Raw genomic sequence first — 20,318 nt, forward strand, 5'->3', positions numbered from 1 at the left:
GCATCCCTCCACGTGTCCCCAGCCTTTCGTACTGTGACGTTGCCGCTCCTCCCGTGCAGAGGGGGCGTCCGTTCCTCACTCCTGAATCTGGGCGGGCCTCGTGACTTTCTTTGACCAACAGAATGCAGTGAAGTGACACTCTGCAAGTTGTGCAGCCTAGGACTTAAGAGACCTTGCAGCCTTGCTCTCATTCTTTCGAAATCCAGCCACCATTGAATGCTAAAAGACCAGGCAGTGTAGAGAAGGGCCCAGCGGGTCCAGCCCCCAGCGCCCCAGCCCCAGCCCACCCACCAGCTTTGAGATGGACATCTTCTGTCTTCCATTGACAGAAGGCAGCTGCAAGAGCCCAGGCAAGACCTAGGACCACCCAGCCAACCCTCAGGCTTGTGAGAGAATCTTTGCTGTCTTCAGCCATTAAGTTGTGGAATGTTTATTACACATCAACGGGTAACTACAATCCTTTGCAAATCTTGCCCTTCCTTCATGGCCCTGCCCACCTGTCACTTCCTGCAAGTCTTCCCCTGGCTGGAAATCATCATTCCCTCCTCTGAACCCCACTGCTCTGTATTCTCACTTCTCTTGTGACCCTTAGAACATGCTGCCTCATAGGATAACAGGCACCTCCCTGAGACACTGGGTACATTTGTCACCTGACTACTAGTTTACACGTCCTCCACATCATTCCAGACAGGACGCGGAGTCAGGCTTAGTATCTCATAATATTATCTTACTCTGCTCACAGTCCTGGAGGTGGATATTGTAATCCTTATCTCTCAGGTGACAAAATTGAAGTTTGGAGGTGATAAGACTTGCCCAGGGTCACTGAAAAGGGGTGTGCCAGGATTTGAACCCAAATTGACACTTCTCAAAATGCCCCTCACGTTGTGGTTATTGGTGTGATCTGCTCCCGGAGGGAAAAGAACCTGCTTCCCCGCTGGAAGGTGAGGGGATTCACAAGTATGGTCCTACCCAGCCATTCTGTCCCCTCACTATTGATGCAGGTCCCAAACCCGGGAATCCAGAATTCTTCTCGTCAGGGCATCTGTCCCCATCTTGCCTACCGTGCAGACACACACACATGCACTCCTCACGTCTGGTCTTCGTTCTCTGGGCTGGTCTGCAGTCTGTCTTTATGTATCCTTTCCCCTTCTTTCCCAGCAGAACAGGGCCAGACATGGTAAGCATGGTGGACAGATCAGGAAGGAAGGGGTAACATGGCATTCCCTGGCCCACTCTGATCCACCTTCTGGAAAGGTAAGACAGGCCCAGGCTGGGGGTCAAAGGCAAGGCTTTGACCAGCCCTCTTGGTTGGGGGGTGGGGAGGAAGAGGAGAAGGCTAAAATAGAATCCTTTCATTTACTGAACTGACTTCTACGGAGCTGCCTTTTTGTGCCAAGGTCAGGGGCTGACGTTATGAAGGACGAATAAGAGGTGCCCTTGTGACCTCTCAGCCTATGAGATGTCAGAGCTGAGACTCAGACGTCATCATAGTGTCGGGGAAACTGAGGTGCAGAGGGAAAGTGAAGAGGCCTGCTCACAGTCATACGGCCAGTGACAGAGTGCAATTCTCCTTACCCACCTCCAGTCCCCTCTGGCTGCCACTCCAGAGCTCAGAGGACCCAGAAACTCGAAGCTCCCTAGGGGGAATGCAGGGCCTTCGTGGCCACCCTCTCCTCTCCAGCTTAGGCAGGGAGGAGCTGGGACATCCAGGGTGAGGATGAGAGAGCTCGTAGGAGAAGCGGCTGGGGCTGGTGGCTTCTTCTGTGCTGTCACTCAAGGTAGAGGAAGAAAAATCTGGTAATTGGTTGCTGCTCTTTTTTTCCTGCCCATTGAGTGACATTACAACAGAGGACAGAGACCTCAGAAATCATTCTCTTCCAGCCCTCTCTCCCGTTTCACATACGAGCAGACCAAGAAGAGGAAGAATCGCAGAGATTTCATAGCAGGAATGCAAATCACCAGTGCCGGAGTCTGGTCTCCTCGGCCATGTTGCTGACTGTGACTTGGGGCCTGGCACGGGTCGGATTCGTAGGAGTCTGGGAAGGCTCTGGAGATACGCTCAACAGATGCCTCCAGGAAGCCTTCCCAGATCACGGCACCTCCGGCTGGGCTCCCTAATGCCAGCCCTGCCCTTTGGGCAGCCCCTCCTCTGGGGAGGCGCTCAGCAGAACTCCAGGTGTTGGTCGATGGGGACGTTGTACTTGAGCTTGTGGGCTTCAAAGAGGTCGCACAGCTCCTTGATGTAGCGCTGGTGCAGCCTGTCCACCTCCTCCTTTGAGGGCTCCAGTGTCTTCTGCACCGCGATGGGCTTCCCCACTGCAAGACACAACGGTGGGCGGTGGCTCAGAGCAGGAACCACCAGGGTCGCAGGGGCCCTTGGGGAAGGTGCCCACCCCGGGGTGATTCCTGCAGGAAAGTGCTCTTACTGCCATCCCTTTCCACACAATTTCAGGTGACAGATTCTAAGATGCTAGAGAAACTCCAAGATTCTGATATAATAACAGCAACATACCAGGCAATGTACTGAGTGCTTTACATGCATTATCTCCTTCAATCCTCATAACAATCCTATAGGGACAGAACCTGTTATTATTCCCATTTGACAGGTGAGGCAGTGGGGCTCAGAGAGGTTAAGTAACTTGTTCAAGGTCACATGGCCAAGAAGAATCAGTGCCAGCTTTCAAACTCTGGGGGTGTGCTCGTAATCTCCAGGCCGTATAGTTCTGGGAGTGTAAGATGCCACGATTCAAAGTGTCTGTATTTCTAGGATGAGGTGGGCCCACCGCCCAGGCAGCTCTTCCCCCCTCTCCCTCCATGCTGGCCTGCAGAGCCCCCCTCATTCTAGGGAGGAGTCAGGAAGGCCCTAATCTCCTTCCTCTGGCTCTGCCTGGCTGAGAAGACAGCTCCTCTGCTTTCTCCTGGGAATAGCTCTGGAGGCAGCAGCAGTATGAACATTCATAAAAATATTGTCACACAACACAGGGAAGGTCATGATTTAGGGGGTTCACCAAGTCTGTGCTCAACTAACAAATAAATGGGTGGATGGAGATGAATGGACCTCTCTCTACAGGCTTTGTCAGAGGAACCCAGAAGAAAGCAAACAAGGGATCCAAATAACCGAAAAAGATGGTGCTAAGTCCATGCACTAAGGCTCATGCCCATTATTTATAGGAAAATCCCTCAGATGCTAATTCATAGCCTGTTGATTGCTACTTTACACACAATTCTAACAGACTGGGAATGCCCTTCCCTTGTATCCACCTTCTTCAAGCCTTATTAGGTCCTCTGGGTCAGAATTAAACCCTTCTTCTCTGGCATAATAAAAAGTCAACTAGATCCTGATTCAAACCTCAACTTTGTTACTCAAAGGCAGCGTGATCTTTTGGAAGTTACTTAACTTCTGTGAGCGTCAGTTTGCCATCAATGAAATAGAGAGAATTGTCCTGCCTTGAAGGTTGTTGGATAAACTGAGCTGCTGCATGTAAGGGAGCCAGTGCAGAGCCTGGCACACACCAGGGGCTCAGTAACCAGTAGTGACTATTGTTTTTTGCGCCTCTGCTATGGTTCTCATCCCACACTGCCTTGTATAGGGGTTATCTGCTTGTGTGTCTGTTTCCCAGTCTAGAATCTGAGCTCCATGAGGGCCCATCTCCATGTCCCCTTGCAGCACACAGACCAGGCCCCTTTCCCTGTAGCCTACTCCCTCCCAGCCGGGGTCTTGGCTCACCCACAGTGGTGATGGGCCGGCGGTAGGGCATAAAACCAAAGCTGTATTGGAAGACGCCACGGCCACGGATGAGCGGGAGGGAGAAACCCATGATCTTCTGCAGCTTGTTCTGGATTCTGCGCAACCAGGAGCCAGGCAAGTTCTCAACCTGGTGAAATAGGTCATTCTCCCCAAAGGAGAAGATTGGCACCAGAGCTGCCCTGAAGGGAAAGAGGAGAGAGGGCATGTGGGAGGCCCTGAGGAAGGCCCAAACTGGTCACCTACTACCTGCAGGGACCCATTGACCAGGAAGTGGAGGTGAGGACAGAGCCCTGGGCCAGAAGTAGGAGGCCTGAGTTCTCTCCCAGAGCTGTCATGGCCTCACTCTCCGACCTTGGGCAGTTCCTGGCCCGTCTTAGGGCCACAACCTCCTGGTTGCACCATGACAAGTAGAGCAGAATGCTGCAGAGTGCTCCCAGATATGAAACATCCTCAAAATTTCTTGAAAAAAATCTCTCCTGCTCCAGCTGGCTTATATTCCACAAAGATGCTTCAAAGTGGGAGAACAGCTCTGCGATACACCCCAAACTCCATTCTCCCAGATCCCAGAGGTCTCAGATCAAGTGCCGGCTTTGGGCAATATGTCCCGTCCCACCTAGTCCCTTTGATCACCAAGTGTCCCTTCTGGAATCTTTTCTGGGTATTTGGGCATGAGACAGTACATCTCTCATCAAAATATAATCTTCATTGTGAACGGACTGAGAATCTCCCTGCCAAAATAGAATCTGTAGTAGTCTCTGCTGTCTTCCCACCAAAATATAATCCTTGCCAATCTCTAGCTGAACTGAGAGTGCCCTTCCCAGATACCCGTGCAGCAGGGCAAGCTTCACGAAGCCCTTGCGGTTCCGCAGCAATAGCTTGTAGGCTCCAGGCCTCGCGTTCAGTGCCTCCTGGGCACCCCCTACAACAATAGCCAGCAGGTTGCCACCGTCCTTCCTGTTCAGAATGTAATCAGCGCTCTCCTTGTCTGATGTGACCAGCCCTGGGGAGAGAGGAAGGTGGTGAGGTATGGGGTGAGGGGCAGGGACCGTGGGGGTGGATGTAGCTCAAGAAAGAGATCACCAGCAGTGTCCACCGAGGCCTGGGTCCCACACCCCACCCACTCTAGCTGGGACTTCCCTGAGGACTGGAACTGAGTCCTTTGCCTCTTCTTCACCCTCTCACCAAGCTCATTGGCCTAGCACAGCACTGTAGGAAGCACTTCCTTGGGTCTAGCCTCCTTCTCTCACTGCACATGCTCTTCGAAGAAGTATAGAACAGCCCTTCTCCCCAGATCCCTCCTCCAGTGCCTCCAGCCTCATCTTCCTGGGCTATTCAGGGGTGGGAAGACTCACCTGCCGACATGATGTAGTCCCTGAAGAAGGGGGTCCGGAACCACAAGGGCAGCATCATCAGATGAGGACGGATGCCCGGGAAGAGCGAAGGGAAGCCCGTGCTCTCAGTGCACAGATTGACAAAGGCTCCAGTGACCAGGACCCCGTGGGGGTGGAAGCCAGCAAGGTAGTTCTGGGAGGGGTCCAGCTCCGCGGTCTTGACCAGCTGCAGGGACAGCAACCTGGTGAGCCAGGCCTGGACCTGCGCGCCAACCCTGACTCTGCCACTCACTTTTGTGCTCTTGGACGAGTTGCTCCCTCTTTCTGAGCCTCAGGTTCTTAGGAAGATTGAGACGTGGTGTGTGAATGTGCCTGGTGATGCCGCGGTGCCGGCTCTGCTGCCGGCTGTGGACAAACTGCTCCCCTCTCGGGCTCTTCGTCTGTAAAATGGAGACATGGGCCCTCTCCCGCCTACCTCAAACAGGACTGCTGAAAAGCTCAGGTCTGAGCATGCCCTGGACTTTCCAAGGCTACAGTATGACAGGATATAATTTGAAGGCACCAAAGAGCCACACAGGGGCACCACCGTGCTGGAAGAGCCCCATTTTAACAAAACTCCATATAAGAAAAATTCACATTTAAGACCTGGGAGCCAGCATTCACAAGATCTGTCAGGAGCGGCATCCTGCTAGGTTGAAAGAGCATGCAGACCAGGAGGGCGGCTCTAGTCCTGTTTACCCTGCTGTACAACGCAAGTGTCTCCCCTGTGGCTCTCTGCTTCCCCCACGCCAGACCTTCATTGCCCACTCTTTCCCCGGCCACGGGCAGCTCTGCTGGCACAGCGACTTGCCTGGGTCTGGTCTGGCTTGCATCGTGGAAGGTGTCGCAGGGAACACTAGACATTGTCGACTGAGTGGGAGAGGAGAGCCGTTTGTCATTAGCAGCTTCTGTGAAGTGGAGTGAGGGTGGAGGGGGCAGGAACTGCATCAACAGATGCTGTTCCCTGCTGGTTACTGGACAGGCTGCGATGTAGCCAAGTCAGCAAAGATTATTGCTGTGGGCAGTGACTCTGTGTGTGTGTGTGTGTGTGTGTGTGTGTGTGTGTGTGTGTGTCTGTAGTGGGGAACTGATCCCTTCCCCACCCTGCCAGGAACCACAGGGCCCACCCTTTACAGTGCCCTGCTCTCTGGGAGCCACAGCCACCAGAGTTTGAAGGCCCCAGGGCCTCTGTCCCAAGTCCCAAGCCCCTTGCAGGAGGCTCCCTGATAGGACTGCCCAGGCCGTGTAACCTGCACTCCCGGGCTGGGGTGGCCCTTTCCACTGTGGCTCAGCTTTGCCAGGGTGTAAGTTCATCCTGTCATCAAGCTGCAACTTTCAGTGGGTGACTCCCTAAGGACTCTTATTGCTGTTTTAGGGGCCACAGAGGCCTGGCTGCTTGCCCTCAGAACAGCCTCGAGGGTCCTGGGGGACAGCAGTGGAGCTCTTAGCCTGTCTGCCCCATCTGGGCTGAACAGCCCAGACTATCCTGTCCTTGACTTTGACTTGGTTTCTGCCACGCCCCATACGCCCTCCTGGTTATCCACTGAATCTTTGCAGAAAGGCTGCAGGGGCCACAGGTGGAAGGGCCATTGTCTCCTAGACAATGACAAACCTCTTCCAGTCATGCAGTGGGGGATTTATTGATGTGGAAAAAAAAAAAAAAAAAACAAAACACAGAGCAGAGAAATCTCTGGTTATTCTCATTGGGAAAGGTGCTTTCTCGGGAACCCATCCGGTGGTTTCTTTAAAAACATACCTGGCTCCCTGCTCTGCAGCACTTGCTTATGATTCCTCTTTGTCAGCCAGTGGGAAGGTAATGTTGTACAACCTCCATAAAGGTGATTTGGCAATATGTATCACAACCAAAAAAGGTAACGGACGTTTTAACCCAGCAACTCGCTGCTGAGGAATTTAGCTACAGAATTTCTCACTCTTGTGCAAGATGACGTCTGAACAAGATTACTAACCGCAGCATCATTTTTGGGTAATATCAAAAACTTAGCATCCACTCAAATGTCCGTCCACAAGGCCTGTTTAAAGAAATTATGAAACATTCACACAAGGGATGACTGTGCAGCCATAGAGAAGCATGACACAGCTCTTCCCGTCCTGATGCGGGAAGGTGGCCACAGTCGCTTGTTAGGTGGAAAAGCAAAGGGCACGATGATGCCTGTAGAAGGTCACCAGCTGTGCCGAGAGGGGAACCCACATTTGCTGTGTGTGGATTCACCAGACACTGGCCGTCAGGGTGGCCTCTGGGGAAGCAACTGGGGAGATGGCAGGTGAAATGGGATGGGGCTTTTTTACTACACACCCTTTTGTCCCTTTTGAATTTTGAACAAGATTGTATTACCCATTTTAAATAAACAATGAATGAATGAATGAATGAATGAATGAAACGGATAAAATAAATGAACAAATGAATGAAGTAATGATTATCCCCTTAATAAAGAAGGCTTTGTGTGTAGAGAAATATCCTGGTGAGGATGATGGCCTGTGTCGAGGCAAGTGTGCCAATACTGGCACATGCATCTACATGGGTGTGTCCAAGTGTGCACACTGGTGGGGCCATCGCTGTCTCACTGAGGCCCAGTCTGCGCCTCCCCAGACATGGTCTCTACTGCTGTCTTTCTGTGCTGACCTCCTCTATCTGTCCCCTGTGGTATCACACCATCACCGTGAGGGCCTTGAGAATAGAGACCACCTGCCTGATGCACGTCTTGTCCCCTTGCAGGCCTGGAGCAGAGGAGATGCTCTGGAAAGACTGTGGAGTGAAGGAAGGAAAGCATGACCTCATGGGTGGAGAGGCTGATCAGCCTGCCTTGGAAGGAAGGCCCCCTGCCCTTGATCCTGTCCTGATGTGTCACCTCAGTTCTACTAGCAGGGAAAAGGACTCTGAGCTGGGAGTCAGGAGATCCAGGTTCTGCCACTGGCTCATCACATGACCTTTGCCAGGCCCCTGCCCTCTCTGTGCCTCAGTTTCCCCTCTGTCCCACAGGACAGTGATAATGCCTCTCTGGCAGGGTTGCTACTGGGTTCAGGGAGGTTCAGGGAGGTAAAGAGGGGAAGGTTTGTAAAGTGCTGTGCTCTCTGTCTTGCTCCCTCAGTTCTCTTAGAGGAGGGGTGTGTGACTGCACAAAGATGGATGCTGTCTGGGGAAAGCCTTCTCTAGGGGCATGGCCTTGAGGGCTGGGCTGGGCACCAGGCAGCGGGGGCTGGGGAAGGGGACGGCCAGGCTAGGCTAAGCTCTGGGGTTGCTATTTTTTTATTGATAAAATTCATACACCACCAAATTCACCCTTTTAAAGTGTGTAATTCAGTGGTTTTAGTATATTTAAAAGATGTGCAATCACCACCACTATTTAATTCCAGAGCATTTTCAACACCCCGAAAAGAAACCCATATCCATTAGCAGTCTCACCTCTTTCCCCCAGCCCCTGGCAACCACTAATCTATTTTCTGCCTCTATGGACTTGCCTATTCTGGACATTTGATATGAACGGAGTCACACAATATGTGGCCTTTTGTGTCTCTTCTTTAACTTAGCAGAATGTTTTCAAGGTTCAGCCATGTTGCAGCATGGATTGGTACTTCATTCCATTGGTTCGGTGGAATACTATTCCATTGTGTGGATAGACCACATTTTGTTCGTCTGTCTATCAGTCGATGGACATTGGCGTTATTTCCACCCTTTGGCCATTACAAATAATGTGGCCATGAATACTTGAGTACAAGTCTTTGTGAGGACATGTTTTCAGTTCTAAGGGCATTGCTACTTTGAACCCCAAGACCCTTGCCTAGAAGACCACAGGCCTGCAGCAGGCCCTCCGTGAGAGGGCATCTGGACCTTGGGTGGGAGGGAGGACAGCGAGGGGCTATGTCTCTACTATGTCTGTCCAGTCCCATCTCTTGACAAATGCCCGTGTGCCCTCTCAAACCCCTGGGGCGACCCAAATGCCTCAAGAGCCCACTGTCCTGATGGCTCCTTTATGGTTCATGAAGCACCCACACCACTAGCCTCTTTAACCACGGCCCTCGGGAGGCTGGCTACAGTGTGAGAGCCCCCATTTGATGGCTGAGCGAACTGAGATGCAGAGGGGTAAGTGACCTGCCCAAAGCCACACAGAGGACCCGAATCTGAGTTCCACCATCTCCTGTGGAGAGCACCAAGGAGAGCCAGGAAGCCTTTGTTCCAGACCAAGGGAGATACCCCGAGACTCAGGACTATCTCTGGGGCCTTTTCATTTCTTGTCAAACTTGGAAAGTCCGGGACTCTCAGACTTCCTCTCCCAGTAGAAGGCGATTCTTGCATCAGCAGCCTGCCTCTCCCTGCTCCGGGGTCTGGCCCTGGAGAAACAGTTCATGACCTATTTACGTATTTCTGTTACTTGGCGGGTCAAAGTGTGGGGCAAGCAGGGTCTGATGCAGTAGGTCCAGATCTGGCCTTAGGCATCTGGTTTGTGACAAATTTCTCAGGGGATTTCGATATATACCAATGTCACTCTAAAGCATAGGAGTCCCCTTCCAGGTTCAGGCAGTTGGCTGTGTGTGTGTTTGTGGGGGTGTGTGTGTGTGTGTGTTTGTGGGGACTGGGGTCCTTCCCTGTCTCCTCCCATCACAACCAGATGGAAGGAAAGGCTCCTCGGTGGATAAGCTCTCAGCCCTGCCCTCTCACTATTCCACAGTCATACACTCGTTGAACAGACACTCATTGACATCTGTGGATATATTCCCTTGATTCTAAGATGCACCTTTTTTTCGCATCTTAAGATTTTGTTATTAAGATGCATTTGACAATTCTAATTGGAAAAACCTTTTTCTTAGTGGTACACAAAATACTGGTACATTTTACCATTGAGGGTATCTTAAAATTGAAGAAACCCAGTCTGTGCAGGCACTGAGAGCTGCACAGATGCCCGAGGTGGTGAACATTCCCAGCACCCACTGTGTGCCAGGCACCTTATGTACACCACCTCGCTCCATCCCCTGTTAACCTGCGAGGGAGGTATTGCTATCAATGCCCCATTTTACAGATGAGGAAACTAAGACACAAGGTTAATTAACCTCTCTAGGTCACATAGCCAGTAAAACGGTAGAGGCAGGATTGAACACAGGCAGCCTGTCTCCGTGTGTATTTCTGCCGCCTTGTAGGAGTCCCCAAGTGAAAGGTGCTGGGGGTTAATGGGGTGAAGGGTGCACTTCAAGTAAAGGAGCCAGCACATGTGACAGGGCTCACGCCTGGAGGACTCGGATGCAGTGGGGGAAGGAGAGGCAGGCAAGGCGTGGGCAGAGGGCCAGAGTGCAGGGATCTGCAGGCCATGGCAAAAATTAGAGTTTATTCTAGCTGTGGTGAGAGTCACTGCTGTGTTCTAACACTGTATGAGGATTATTCTGGCCTCCATGTGGAGGATGGAGTAGAGCCGGTGTTGGCGGAAGTGGAGGTCAGATAAAGACGTGACTGTGGGCAGGACTAGGGAGTAGGGAGGAGAGAAGGTGAGACCTGGGAGGAGTCTGGGAGACAGGCCCCAGGCTCTAGAGCAGTGGTTCTCAACCAGGCTAGTTTGTCCCCCTTGCCCCCTCAGGGGACATTTGGTAGTCTGCAGACATTTTTGGTTGTCACCACTGGTAAAGGGCGGTGCTACTGGCATCTAGTGGGTAGAGGCTAAGGTAGACCCCCCGACACACAAGGAATCACTCAGCCTGAAAATGGCGATGGTGCTGAGGTGGAGAAAGCTACCTGGCTGGGAGAGGGAGGGGCAGGAAGGGCCGTGGAAGTGCACAGGAAGGGAGGCCCCCTGATCTCTGCTTGGCAGCCCCAGGGCGGAGGGGACCTCTGTGCCCAAGGCAGAGGTAGGACTCCTGGGAGGGTCACAGGAGACAGGCCCCAGCTCCACATGAAGGAAGACCTTCTCATAGGCAGAGCCCTCCCATAATGGAAGGGGCCATCGCAGGAGGAAGCGAGCACCCCGTCCAAGGGCTGTGTAAGCTGGAGTTCTGTCCTGGGTGGGTGGCTGGCCACCTGAGTCCCTCTGACTCAGGTTAAGAGATCTCAGTGTGCTGGGAGGTGGCCGGGCTGGGAGGGGGGACACAAAGTCCCTACAGCCTGCAGGCTGCAGAGGAACCAAGAGATGGTCCCAGGTGTGAGTGGGCAGGGTCAGGAAGGGGTCCCGTGCTGCCCTGAGCCTGCAGCGCTGCCTGACACCAGGTCACAGGCCTGGCCACAGCACTTCGCCCCTCCTCAGGCCTTGGCCAGTAGAGACAGTGTTGGCTTCGGAATGATGAAATCTGAAACACTGCCTGATTCTCCACCCTCAGCTCTGTAGGAAGCCTATAGGATGAGTTTAGAAAGCTCCAAGACCTGGAAACAGGTTCCTAACTTTGCTTAAAATTCCACCACTAGACGCTAGCTTATAAAATCACAGTGAGAACCGATAGCAGCTCAGAAACGCACACCCCTTTGACAGGAGAGCTCCAGTACAGCTGGGACTGCTGGCCTGGGCGTCCCTGCCTCCTGCCCACCCCAAGATCCCTGCAGGGCCCACACTGTAAAGGTGTGTGGAAGAGTTGGAGGGTCTCCTGGGAGACTGTGGGAAAGGGAACCTGCAGGCCACAGCACCCCCCACCCCCGGCAGGCTCCCGGCCTAAGTCAGGCAACTCAAAGTGCACATCATCTTGCCCTCTGCAGGTGGTAATGCAACAGGCATGCCGTGGGCAACAATCCTGATACATTGTGCACATAGAATTTCTGCAGATCAAGTTCAGGGTCAATAGTGCAGAGGTTGAGAAACCCTCCTTGAGAGGCACCTGGCGGGGGGAGGAGTAGGAAGGGCCGTGGGTAGGACAGGTGCAGAGCTGCCTCAGCACCATTTTTCTGGCAGCAGCTCCAGATGCAAAGAGACCAGATGCCGACCTTTGGAGGCCCTCGGCTGACTGGAAAACAGCCCCCTGGAGAACTTGCAGTTGAAGAGCCCCAGTTCTGTGGAATCGCCTTAGTGGCCTGGATACCTTATCCCTGAAAACCTCTCCAGCCTCATCACAGGTGTGCCCTCTGCTGAGACACACTGAGCATCAGGTCTATTGCCCCAAAACCATATGGTGGCAGGCTCTGGGCCCGCACCTGTGCTGTTCCCTTCACAGGGCACCTTTCCTTCCCTGGTGAACTCAGGACTCAGCTTGCAGTGGGAGGTGAGACCACAGAGCCAGAATCCACAAAACTCGATCAGAGGCCAGAACCTGCTTCAGGTTTTCTTTGGCTTGGTGGCTGACGTCACACACACTCCCAGGCTAAGGCCACACTTTCCCATGGGAACTCTGACCTTCCTGGCACAGAAGAGCGAGCCCTGGCCTGGGAAGAGGAGGGGGAGGGAAGGGAGCTCAGAACCTCAAAGCTCAGAGGTCCTGGGATGGAGATGAGGGACTCTGCCCATGACATGCCCATGGCTCCTCTCGGGACCCAGCAAGCCCTGCTCGTGTTTGCTGACAAGACCCTGGGAGGGCGCCCTGCAGAGGAAGCAGATGTGGGGGGTTGGGAAGACTGCCCCCAACCCGGGTCCCTCGGGCTAGCTCAGCACTGCCCACTCGCTCTGCCCTTCAACATCTACCACCCATCATGAGCATGGAAGTCTCTGCTGGCCAACTTCCTGCCCTCTGCCCAGCCCCTGCCCCTGCCCCCTCCATCTCACCCTTGCCCTTTTCCCAGGAGGCCCTGCTCACTGGGGTGCAATGGGCTCCTGCACCCCAGCTGTTGCTCAGCCTGTGCTAGTCCCTGCTGGGCCTCAGGACTCTCAGAAGAGAGCAAGGCGGAGCCCTGACTCTGCTGCTGAATGCCCATGACTTGGGTGAATTATTTAACGTCTATGAACCTGTTTCCTCCACTCTCTCCCCCTTTACCAGCTGGGGACCTAATTCCTGGAGGGGCAGAAAGAGATGGGGCTCCTGGAAGGGGTGGGAGAAGCCATGCAGGCGTGAAGGTCACAGCAGCACGGCTCTGGCTATCAGAGTCCTCCCAGACCCACAGCCATGCCCAGGTCCCCCCAGAGTCCCCACTGACTCAGTAAAATCATACCAGCTACTAGTTTACTGAGAACCTGTGGGGTACTTGATCTGCTGTCTCATTGTATCCACATAACCCAGTGACGTATTTGGCATCGTCTCCACTTTACATATGTGGAAATAGGCTCAGAGAGACTGCGTAACTCACCCCAAGTCACACAGCTGGTATTAGAACCTAGTCTGTCTAGCTCCAGAGGCCACACTCTATACTTTCTTCTCTCCTGTTTCCAGAGGAGGGCCAGCTGCCCCTGGCTGGCACCTCTGTGTCCCTACTGTCTTCCCCATCCTGTCCCATCTGGCCAGTAAACCATCCCTGCCCAGCTGCTTACCTCCAAAGGTTTAGTCTGCCTGGGATTCAGTGAAGCAGCCGAGGGGTCTGTTCACTCAAATTCAGGGCTCTGCTTCACTCAGGACCAATCTTTGGGTCCAGGGTTAAGAGTCCACATGGCCCTGAGGTGCCCTGAGTCAGAGTCAGAGATTCAATGACACTCAGAGTAGGAAGGATCAGTGTGTTTACTGGATACATGGGGAAACTGAGGTTCAGAATGAGGCAAGGCCTTGCCCAAGACACATAACATACCAGAGTCAGGGGCAGGATAGAACCTGAGAACCAGTTCTGACCCTTTACCCACAGGTAATATGCAAACTGTAAAACCAGTAAAAGAACTTACTGTGTGACCTTAGTCACACCTTTGTCCCTCTCTGGGTGTCAGTCTCCTCATCTGATGGAGGGTGGGGCCAGATGGTCTCTTAGGACCTTGAGTTTATTACCTTCACCCCCAAACTTGGGCTGCTGAAGGGTTTACGCCTGTAAGATACATCCATGTGCCAGATTATATGCCCCACAGAGCTCCTGCAAATCCTATACATTCATCAGTCCTCATATGGCCCCACATCCCTGCAGGTGGGAAACCACAGCCAGAGAGAAGCTGGACCCTTTTCCAGGCCACACAGTGGTGGAAGCCCCGCGCCTACCTCCCAGCCCAGTGTTCTGCTCACTGCACACAGGGCCACACTTCCCCCATGGCGACGTGGGGCACTACAGCCCTGGCCATGCCACAGCCAGACCCAGTACTCACCGAGATGGGGAAATAGTCCCTCATGTGCTTCCAGATGACCCAGCGCCTTATGGCCTGGCTGCGCCTGCCCCCCTGCCATGGCTTGTCTCGGTCCAGGTACCACCAGATAGCATACAGGACACTGAATAACCAGAATCTTGTGAACAGGAGGCCTATGAAGACCACAGTGCAGATCTGGGCTGGGGAGGGAAGCAGGAGCTGTCAGTGGTCAGAGGTGTGAGAAGAAGGGGGTGAGACTGCCCGGACCAAGCTCTCCCCATGTGCCCAGCACTGGCACTGTCCTGTCCAGCCCTCAGCCCCAGGAGGAAGAGATGAGCTTTCCATGCCTTCAAGGAGGAAGGAATACAGCCAGCCCAATGTCACACCAGGAGCATGGATTTGAACCTAAGTAGGCCTAACTCCAAAACTCATTTTTGCCCCCTGCATCAGGCTGCCTTAGTCACTCCAGTCCCCGCCCCCACCCCCACCCACAGTATAGTAGTCTGCATTCACCAAGTGCTCAATAAGTGCCTGATGGACAACTGATTGTATTAACTGTTTCTAGTTTCCATCTTTTGGGACCTCAGAGAAAAAGGACGCTCTTTCTGCCCAGCCTGCTTTCTGTCCACCCTCTGCCCCATCTTTCCAGAGATGAATCTGGCTAGATTCCTCCTCTAATTAAAGCCCTTCCATGGCTTTCCCATAACTTCAAGGCACAGCCCAGCAGCTCAGCCTGGCAGCCAAGCTTCCCAGGAGCTGGCCCAACCCCCTCCTGCTGCAGCCTCGCCTCCCCACCTCACACCCAATGCTCTGGCCAGAGTAAACTGCTCAGTGGTCCTACAACTCACTGAGACCCTTCAATCTCTTAGCTTTTGCTCATTGTTTCCTCTGCCTGCAATGCCCTTTCCTGGTGAAGGAGGGAGGAAGAAAGAAATTAATCCCCGGCTGGCCCCCAGATCAGGGGTGCAGCAGGGCTAGGACCTGGGCCAGTGAGGAATTTCCCTCTAACCTATGATTCTGAATCCCTTGCTGCAGGCTAAGCCCAGCTTCATCTCAGGATCAGATGGTCTGTGGGTCGTCCCTGATCTGATCCCGATGGAGCATCCTTCCCTTAGAATATTGCTCCCTCCCCATCCTATTCCCTCTACTCAACACCATGCACTTATGCTCTTAAAGGTCAGCCTCCAGATGCATATTCCATTTGAAAGTAGGGTGGACTGGGTCTGTCATTCCTGGCAGGTTTCCTGGAGGAGGAGACTTTTGACTCAGTCTGAACAGTAGTAAAATTCACCAGCCACATGATGTAGGGTTGGGGCTCACAAATGTTCGCTTTACACACAGCACCTATGATGTGCCAGGTGCTGGTGGGACAGCAATGAACAACAGACAGAAACTCCTGCCCTTGTAGAGCTGACTTTCCAGTGTGGTGTTTGGGGCACTTTGTTTTTTAAATTTTTATTGTGGTAAAATATACATAACATAAAATTCATCATCGTAACAATTTTTAAGTGTACAGTTCAGTGGCATTAAGTTCATTCACATTGTTGTGTAACTATCACTACCATCCATCTCCATAACTCTTTGCATCTTCTCAAACTGAACCTCTGTACTCATTAAACAATAACTCCCCATAACCACCTCCCCCAGTCCCTGCCAACCACATTTTATTTTCGGTCTCTGTGAATTTAAATATTTTAGGAACCTCATATAAGAGAAATTATTAAGTATTTGTTTTTTTGTGACTGGCTTATTTCACTAAGGATAATGTCCCTAAGGTTCATGCATGTTGTAGCATGTGTCAGAATCTCCTTCCTTTTTATGGCTGAATAATATTCCATTGTAGGTATATACCACTTTTTGTTTATCCATTCATCCATTGACGGAACAATGGACGCTTGGGTTGCTTCCATCTTTGCACTTTATTTTAAAATACTATTGAATTAGTTATTAATAATGAAAAATGGGGAGGCTTCACATACAAACCCCGACATCTGATGTCTCTTGGAAAACTGGAAGGAAAGGTAGCCCTGAGTCTCTATTCTCACGGGCGGCTCCTCCCGCCAGGCATTTCCCCCTCAATCCCAGACCCTCCGGTCAGTCAGTCACTGCTGTAACCAATGCTTAATCCTCACATCAGCCTTGTGGTTCCTGGAGGGGGCAGGAGAGGACCACCAACTGCTTGTGGCTTGGTCACCTTTGTGTTTGTCTTAAATGTTTTTTAATAAAAATTTTGAAAGAGTTGTAGAAGAGTGGGAATAAAATGCCACTATTTGTATGGAAAAGATCATTTGCACATATATGGTTGCACATGCATAGAGGATGGAAGGAGTCCCACGGATCTGGAGGAAGGAGACAGGATGGCAGGCAGATTGACTTAAGTCTTATTTGTTTTTTTCTATATTAAAAAATTTTAATGTGAAAAAAACAATAAAGAACTGCAGTGAGGGCCCTCTCCCCTTGGGCAAAATCAAGTCTGTGTGGGTGGTTCCCACTTTAAGAAAACCAGCTCTAGAGAATAAAAACAAATTGTTAATAGTGGCTACCTGGAGGGTAGGATTTTGAGAAGTCTTTTGCTTTTGGGATACACATTTTGTTTGAGTGTTTTACAGTAGTATGGATTAGTTTTGCAGTCAGAAAAAAAACGTTAGGAATAGAACACTGGGCATTTGCACCTGACCATAAAGACCTCTCCCCAACCTCACCATCCCTCTCACTCTGAGCTCCCCCTTCAACTCAGTAGGTCATTTAAAAAGGGAGACACTTTCTTTCACTTCATCCTCACAACTCTGAGAGGGAAAAATTTAAAACCCCATTTTATAAAGGTCTAGAGAGTGTATGCGATTTGGCTAAGGTCACACAGCAAGCTAGTAGGATGGGACCTGGGATTCAATCCTACTATTTTGGCTACATCATGCTCCCGTTCACTCATTCAACAAATATTTATCAACTCCAACTCTTCTAGGAGCTGGAGATGCAGCTGAGAACAAGACAAAATGTTTGAATGGAGCTTAACTTGCTGCCGTAAGTGTGTGAGTTGCAGAGAGGAGGAAAGGAAACAGACGGTAAACAAGTAACACATTTGGGAAGTATTTGGCTCTCAGCTCTGAGTCCTGGGGACAGGCCCTAGTTGACTTCTCTGGCCACTTCTTTGCTACTGCCCAAAATGCCTCCTCTAACTCCTGCATGAACCAGCTCTTCAATCAATGTGCATCATCTTTATTCCTCCACTGGAAGCCCTTTCAATCCCGCCCTGTGGACCCCATCTCCTAAATCTCTCTTTTTCGGGGTGACTTCTCTCCACCTGCTGCCAGCCTCCCTAGACCAGGGAGGCAATCTTTTTCTTAAAGGGCCAGATTGTAAATATTTTAGACTTTGAGGCTCAAGACACAACTTGGAGGATATTACATTATGTGGGCACGTAATCATTTTAAATGCAACCATTTAAAAATGTAAAAAACGTTCTTAGCTCATGGACTGTACAAATACGAAAACAAACAGTGGGCTGGGTTTGGCCCATGGGCCATAATTTGGTGACCCCTGATCTAGATGGTGACTGCTCCCTGCCATCGGTCTATTCCCCACACCCCAAACACAGTAGATAGCTTGACTGCAGCCGCAGGGACCTTTAACACGCATATTGAAGCCTGTCACGCCCCCATCTAAAGCCTCCTGGGGCTCCCTTCGCCCTCAGGATAAGGGATCAGGTAAAACCTCCTCCTACTGGCACCCCCTGGCCCAGATTCCTTTTCTCCATTGCCCTCCCTCTAGCCTTCCAGGCCCTGGGCTACTTTGACTTCTCTGTGCTGCTCCCGACATCCCCAGGCTCCCGGGCCAGGAGCCTGCAGGGCTGTGGGTGGGCACGGCCAGTCAGACATACTCCTGCTCACAAAGCTCACACGAGGCAAGCTGCACATGATGCCCTTCACTCCCTGTGACCCCTAGGCCACAGCCTGCCTGGCTCTGGGCCCCTAGTGCCCTTTGTCCAGGAGCCAGCCGACTTGCAGCCTGCCCTGGGCATAGAGCTCCCTCCCCGTGCTCTCGCTGCCGGCCTCTACTTTGTAGTCCACACCTCCTCCACTCCCTCTGTCCTCTCTCCTCCCTCCTCCGTCCGTCTCCTTCCCTTTCCTCCTTGGCAATAGGAGGAGCCCAGGACTGGGGTCTACAGCCTGGGGCATTTAAGGCACTTAGTGTCTCTGCTCATCTGTGTAATGGGGATAACCAGGGATATTTAAAATGTTTAACGACCTTAGGATGGAGACGCAGATCAATCAGAAGGGATGCTGGGGGCAGAGTACTGGAGGGCCTGCTCTGCTGGGGGTGAATCCTTTAGCTGCAAAATAGTGGGGAGCTTCTGAGGGAGCACCTGGTGTATATGGTATGTAGTGTGTGTGTGTGCGCGCGCGCGCACGTGCGTGACATGGCTGTTGACTAACCTGTCTGCCCATATTTTATGTATCTCCATATTTTATCACGAGGATAGTGGCATCTGTGTACAGGCTAACACCAGCCCTGGGGTAGCAGTTCCCACTCAGTCTGGTGCCGGCAGATGAGATGCAGAATCCCACTGCTCCCAGTCCCTCTCTCTCCCCACGGTCCCGGGCCCTCCTCAAAGACGTCCCCTTCAGCAGAGCTGGAGTTTGGGCCAGTGTGGGCTCCCTGGCCATGATGGATGTGTTCACCGTGGGGGGTGAGGTGGGCAAGAGGACCTAACCCTCCCGTGTGATCCCAGCCCCGGGCTAGGCCAAGTGGAGTAAGCACATTTCCTCATCTCATCCCACAGCAGCCCTGTGAGGTCAGCATGGTTACTCCCCTTCTGCAGATGATGAGATCGAGATATCAGGTGTGAGCCCACGAAGCTCGCACAGCTGGTCAGCTGCCCAGCCGGAGTCTGACCCAGTTTTGCCTGGTACCCCCTTTGCTCCCCAGTCCGCTTTCAGCCCGTACCTCCTCTCCCCCTCCATTTCTTTCCCTGTTCCCCTCTTTCCCCACCCCCAAGTCTCAGTTTCCTCCTCTCTGAAAGGGAAAAAGGAAATCCATCCCCTCTGAGCAGGCCGAGAAGCCTGGAACTTTCCCACAGTTGCCTAGATCCTTCCCCATGCCACCAGGCAGCCTAAGGCAGGCTCTCTATTCTAGTACTAAGGTGGAACCCACAGCCCAGGAAAGGTAAGTAACCTGGCCAAAACCACAGATGATAGCTTCTACCCCACCCTCCCCCCACCCTCCCACACCCTCCCAAGGCCTCTGGGCAGGCCCAAAAGGCTCTCTGAGCAGAGTTTCTGAGTGCAGCAAAGCCCGCTTCAGGATGAATGTCTTTTCGCCATCAATGCACTATGTGCACCCGGAGTGGCAGGTGCCCATGGTCTCCTGTCCCCGAGCCCAGACCTCCTTACCCAGGACAAAGAAGGAGAAGACCCACTGCAGGACCGCAAAAGTCTGCAGCCTGCGCTCCCATGGCACGGACAAGGGCGCGAACTCCACCATGCTGGCTCCTCTGCCGGCTCCAGCTCCGGAGGCTTCTCTGAACCCTGGTGTGGTCCAAGGCACCCAGTGGTGTTTGTTGCTGCTGAAGGTTGTGTAAGCATTTGTGAGATGGGAGGAGGGTGCCCCGCCCAGCCTAGTCCAGCCCCAAGGCCGCCCTGCCCCACCCTGGTGGAGACCTGTTTTCTAGGAGAAACCTTTGAATCTCCCTGCCCTGGGCCCAGCTAAAGGAAGGAGGAAGAAAAGGAAACATACAGCTCTTATCCAGGGGCAGTGGCCTCCTCAGGCAATGTCTTATCTGCTGGATCACCTTTCTCTCTGATTGCTCAAATGTTGCCCTTTACTTGGCAAATGAAGCCCCAAGTATAATTCAGTCCTGTCCTCTTCCCACCCAGTGATCTGGCTCCGATAACTGCCTCCTGTCTCCTGCCTGTCCTGTCTACTGCTTCCCCTCCACAAATAGGCGTAATAGCTCCCATCCAAAAATCCTTTGGCCCCACCCTCTCCTCTACCTCCTGCCCCATTTCTCAGCTCGCCTACACAGCAAAACTCTTGGACGAGCTATCTGCATTCCACGCGTTCACCTCCCATTCTGTCCTCCCCTACTCCATA

The 20,318-nt window shown here is 52.5% G+C and overlaps 1 protein-coding gene across 1 annotated transcript; it reads right to left on the reverse strand.

Moving 5' to 3' along the window:
• Window positions 1–988: 988 nt before the first annotated feature.
• MOGAT2 (monoacylglycerol O-acyltransferase 2) lies at window positions 989–19,721 on the reverse strand. Its single transcript, XM_058544532.1, has 6 exons — window positions 19,619–19,721; window positions 14,250–14,428; window positions 5,101–5,305; window positions 4,574–4,748; window positions 3,728–3,927; window positions 989–2,316 (listed from the first exon to the last, which is right to left on the reverse strand). The coding sequence occupies exons 1-6, from the start codon at window positions 19,707–19,709 to the stop codon at window positions 2,162–2,164; spliced, it is 1,005 nt and encodes a 334-aa protein (XP_058400515.1). The 5' UTR covers window positions 19,710–19,721; the 3' UTR covers window positions 989–2,161.
• Between the last annotated feature and the right edge of the window lie 597 nt (window positions 19,722–20,318).

The sequence above is a fragment of the Diceros bicornis genome, chromosome 7 (genome assembly GCF_020826845.1).
Source record: "Diceros bicornis minor isolate mBicDic1 chromosome 7, mDicBic1.mat.cur, whole genome shotgun sequence".
Classification (NCBI taxonomy): Eukaryota; Metazoa; Chordata; class Mammalia; order Perissodactyla; family Rhinocerotidae; genus Diceros; species Diceros bicornis.

Bases quoted from the DNA above. Each gene is read 5' to 3' on its own strand.
- MOGAT2 (XM_058544532.1), bottom strand. From the start codon at position 19,709: ATGGTGGAGTTCGCGCCCTTGTCCGTGCCATGGGAGCGCAGGCTGCAG. The intron at 4,749-5,100 runs GTGAGTCTTCCC...CTCTCTCCCCAG, and splicing joins GGACTACATCATGTCGGCAG to GGCTGGTCACATCAGACAAG. The intron at 2,317-3,727 runs GTGAGCCAAGAC...TGTGTCTTGCAG, and splicing joins CCGGCCCATCACCACTGTGG to TGGGGAAGCCCATCGCGGTG.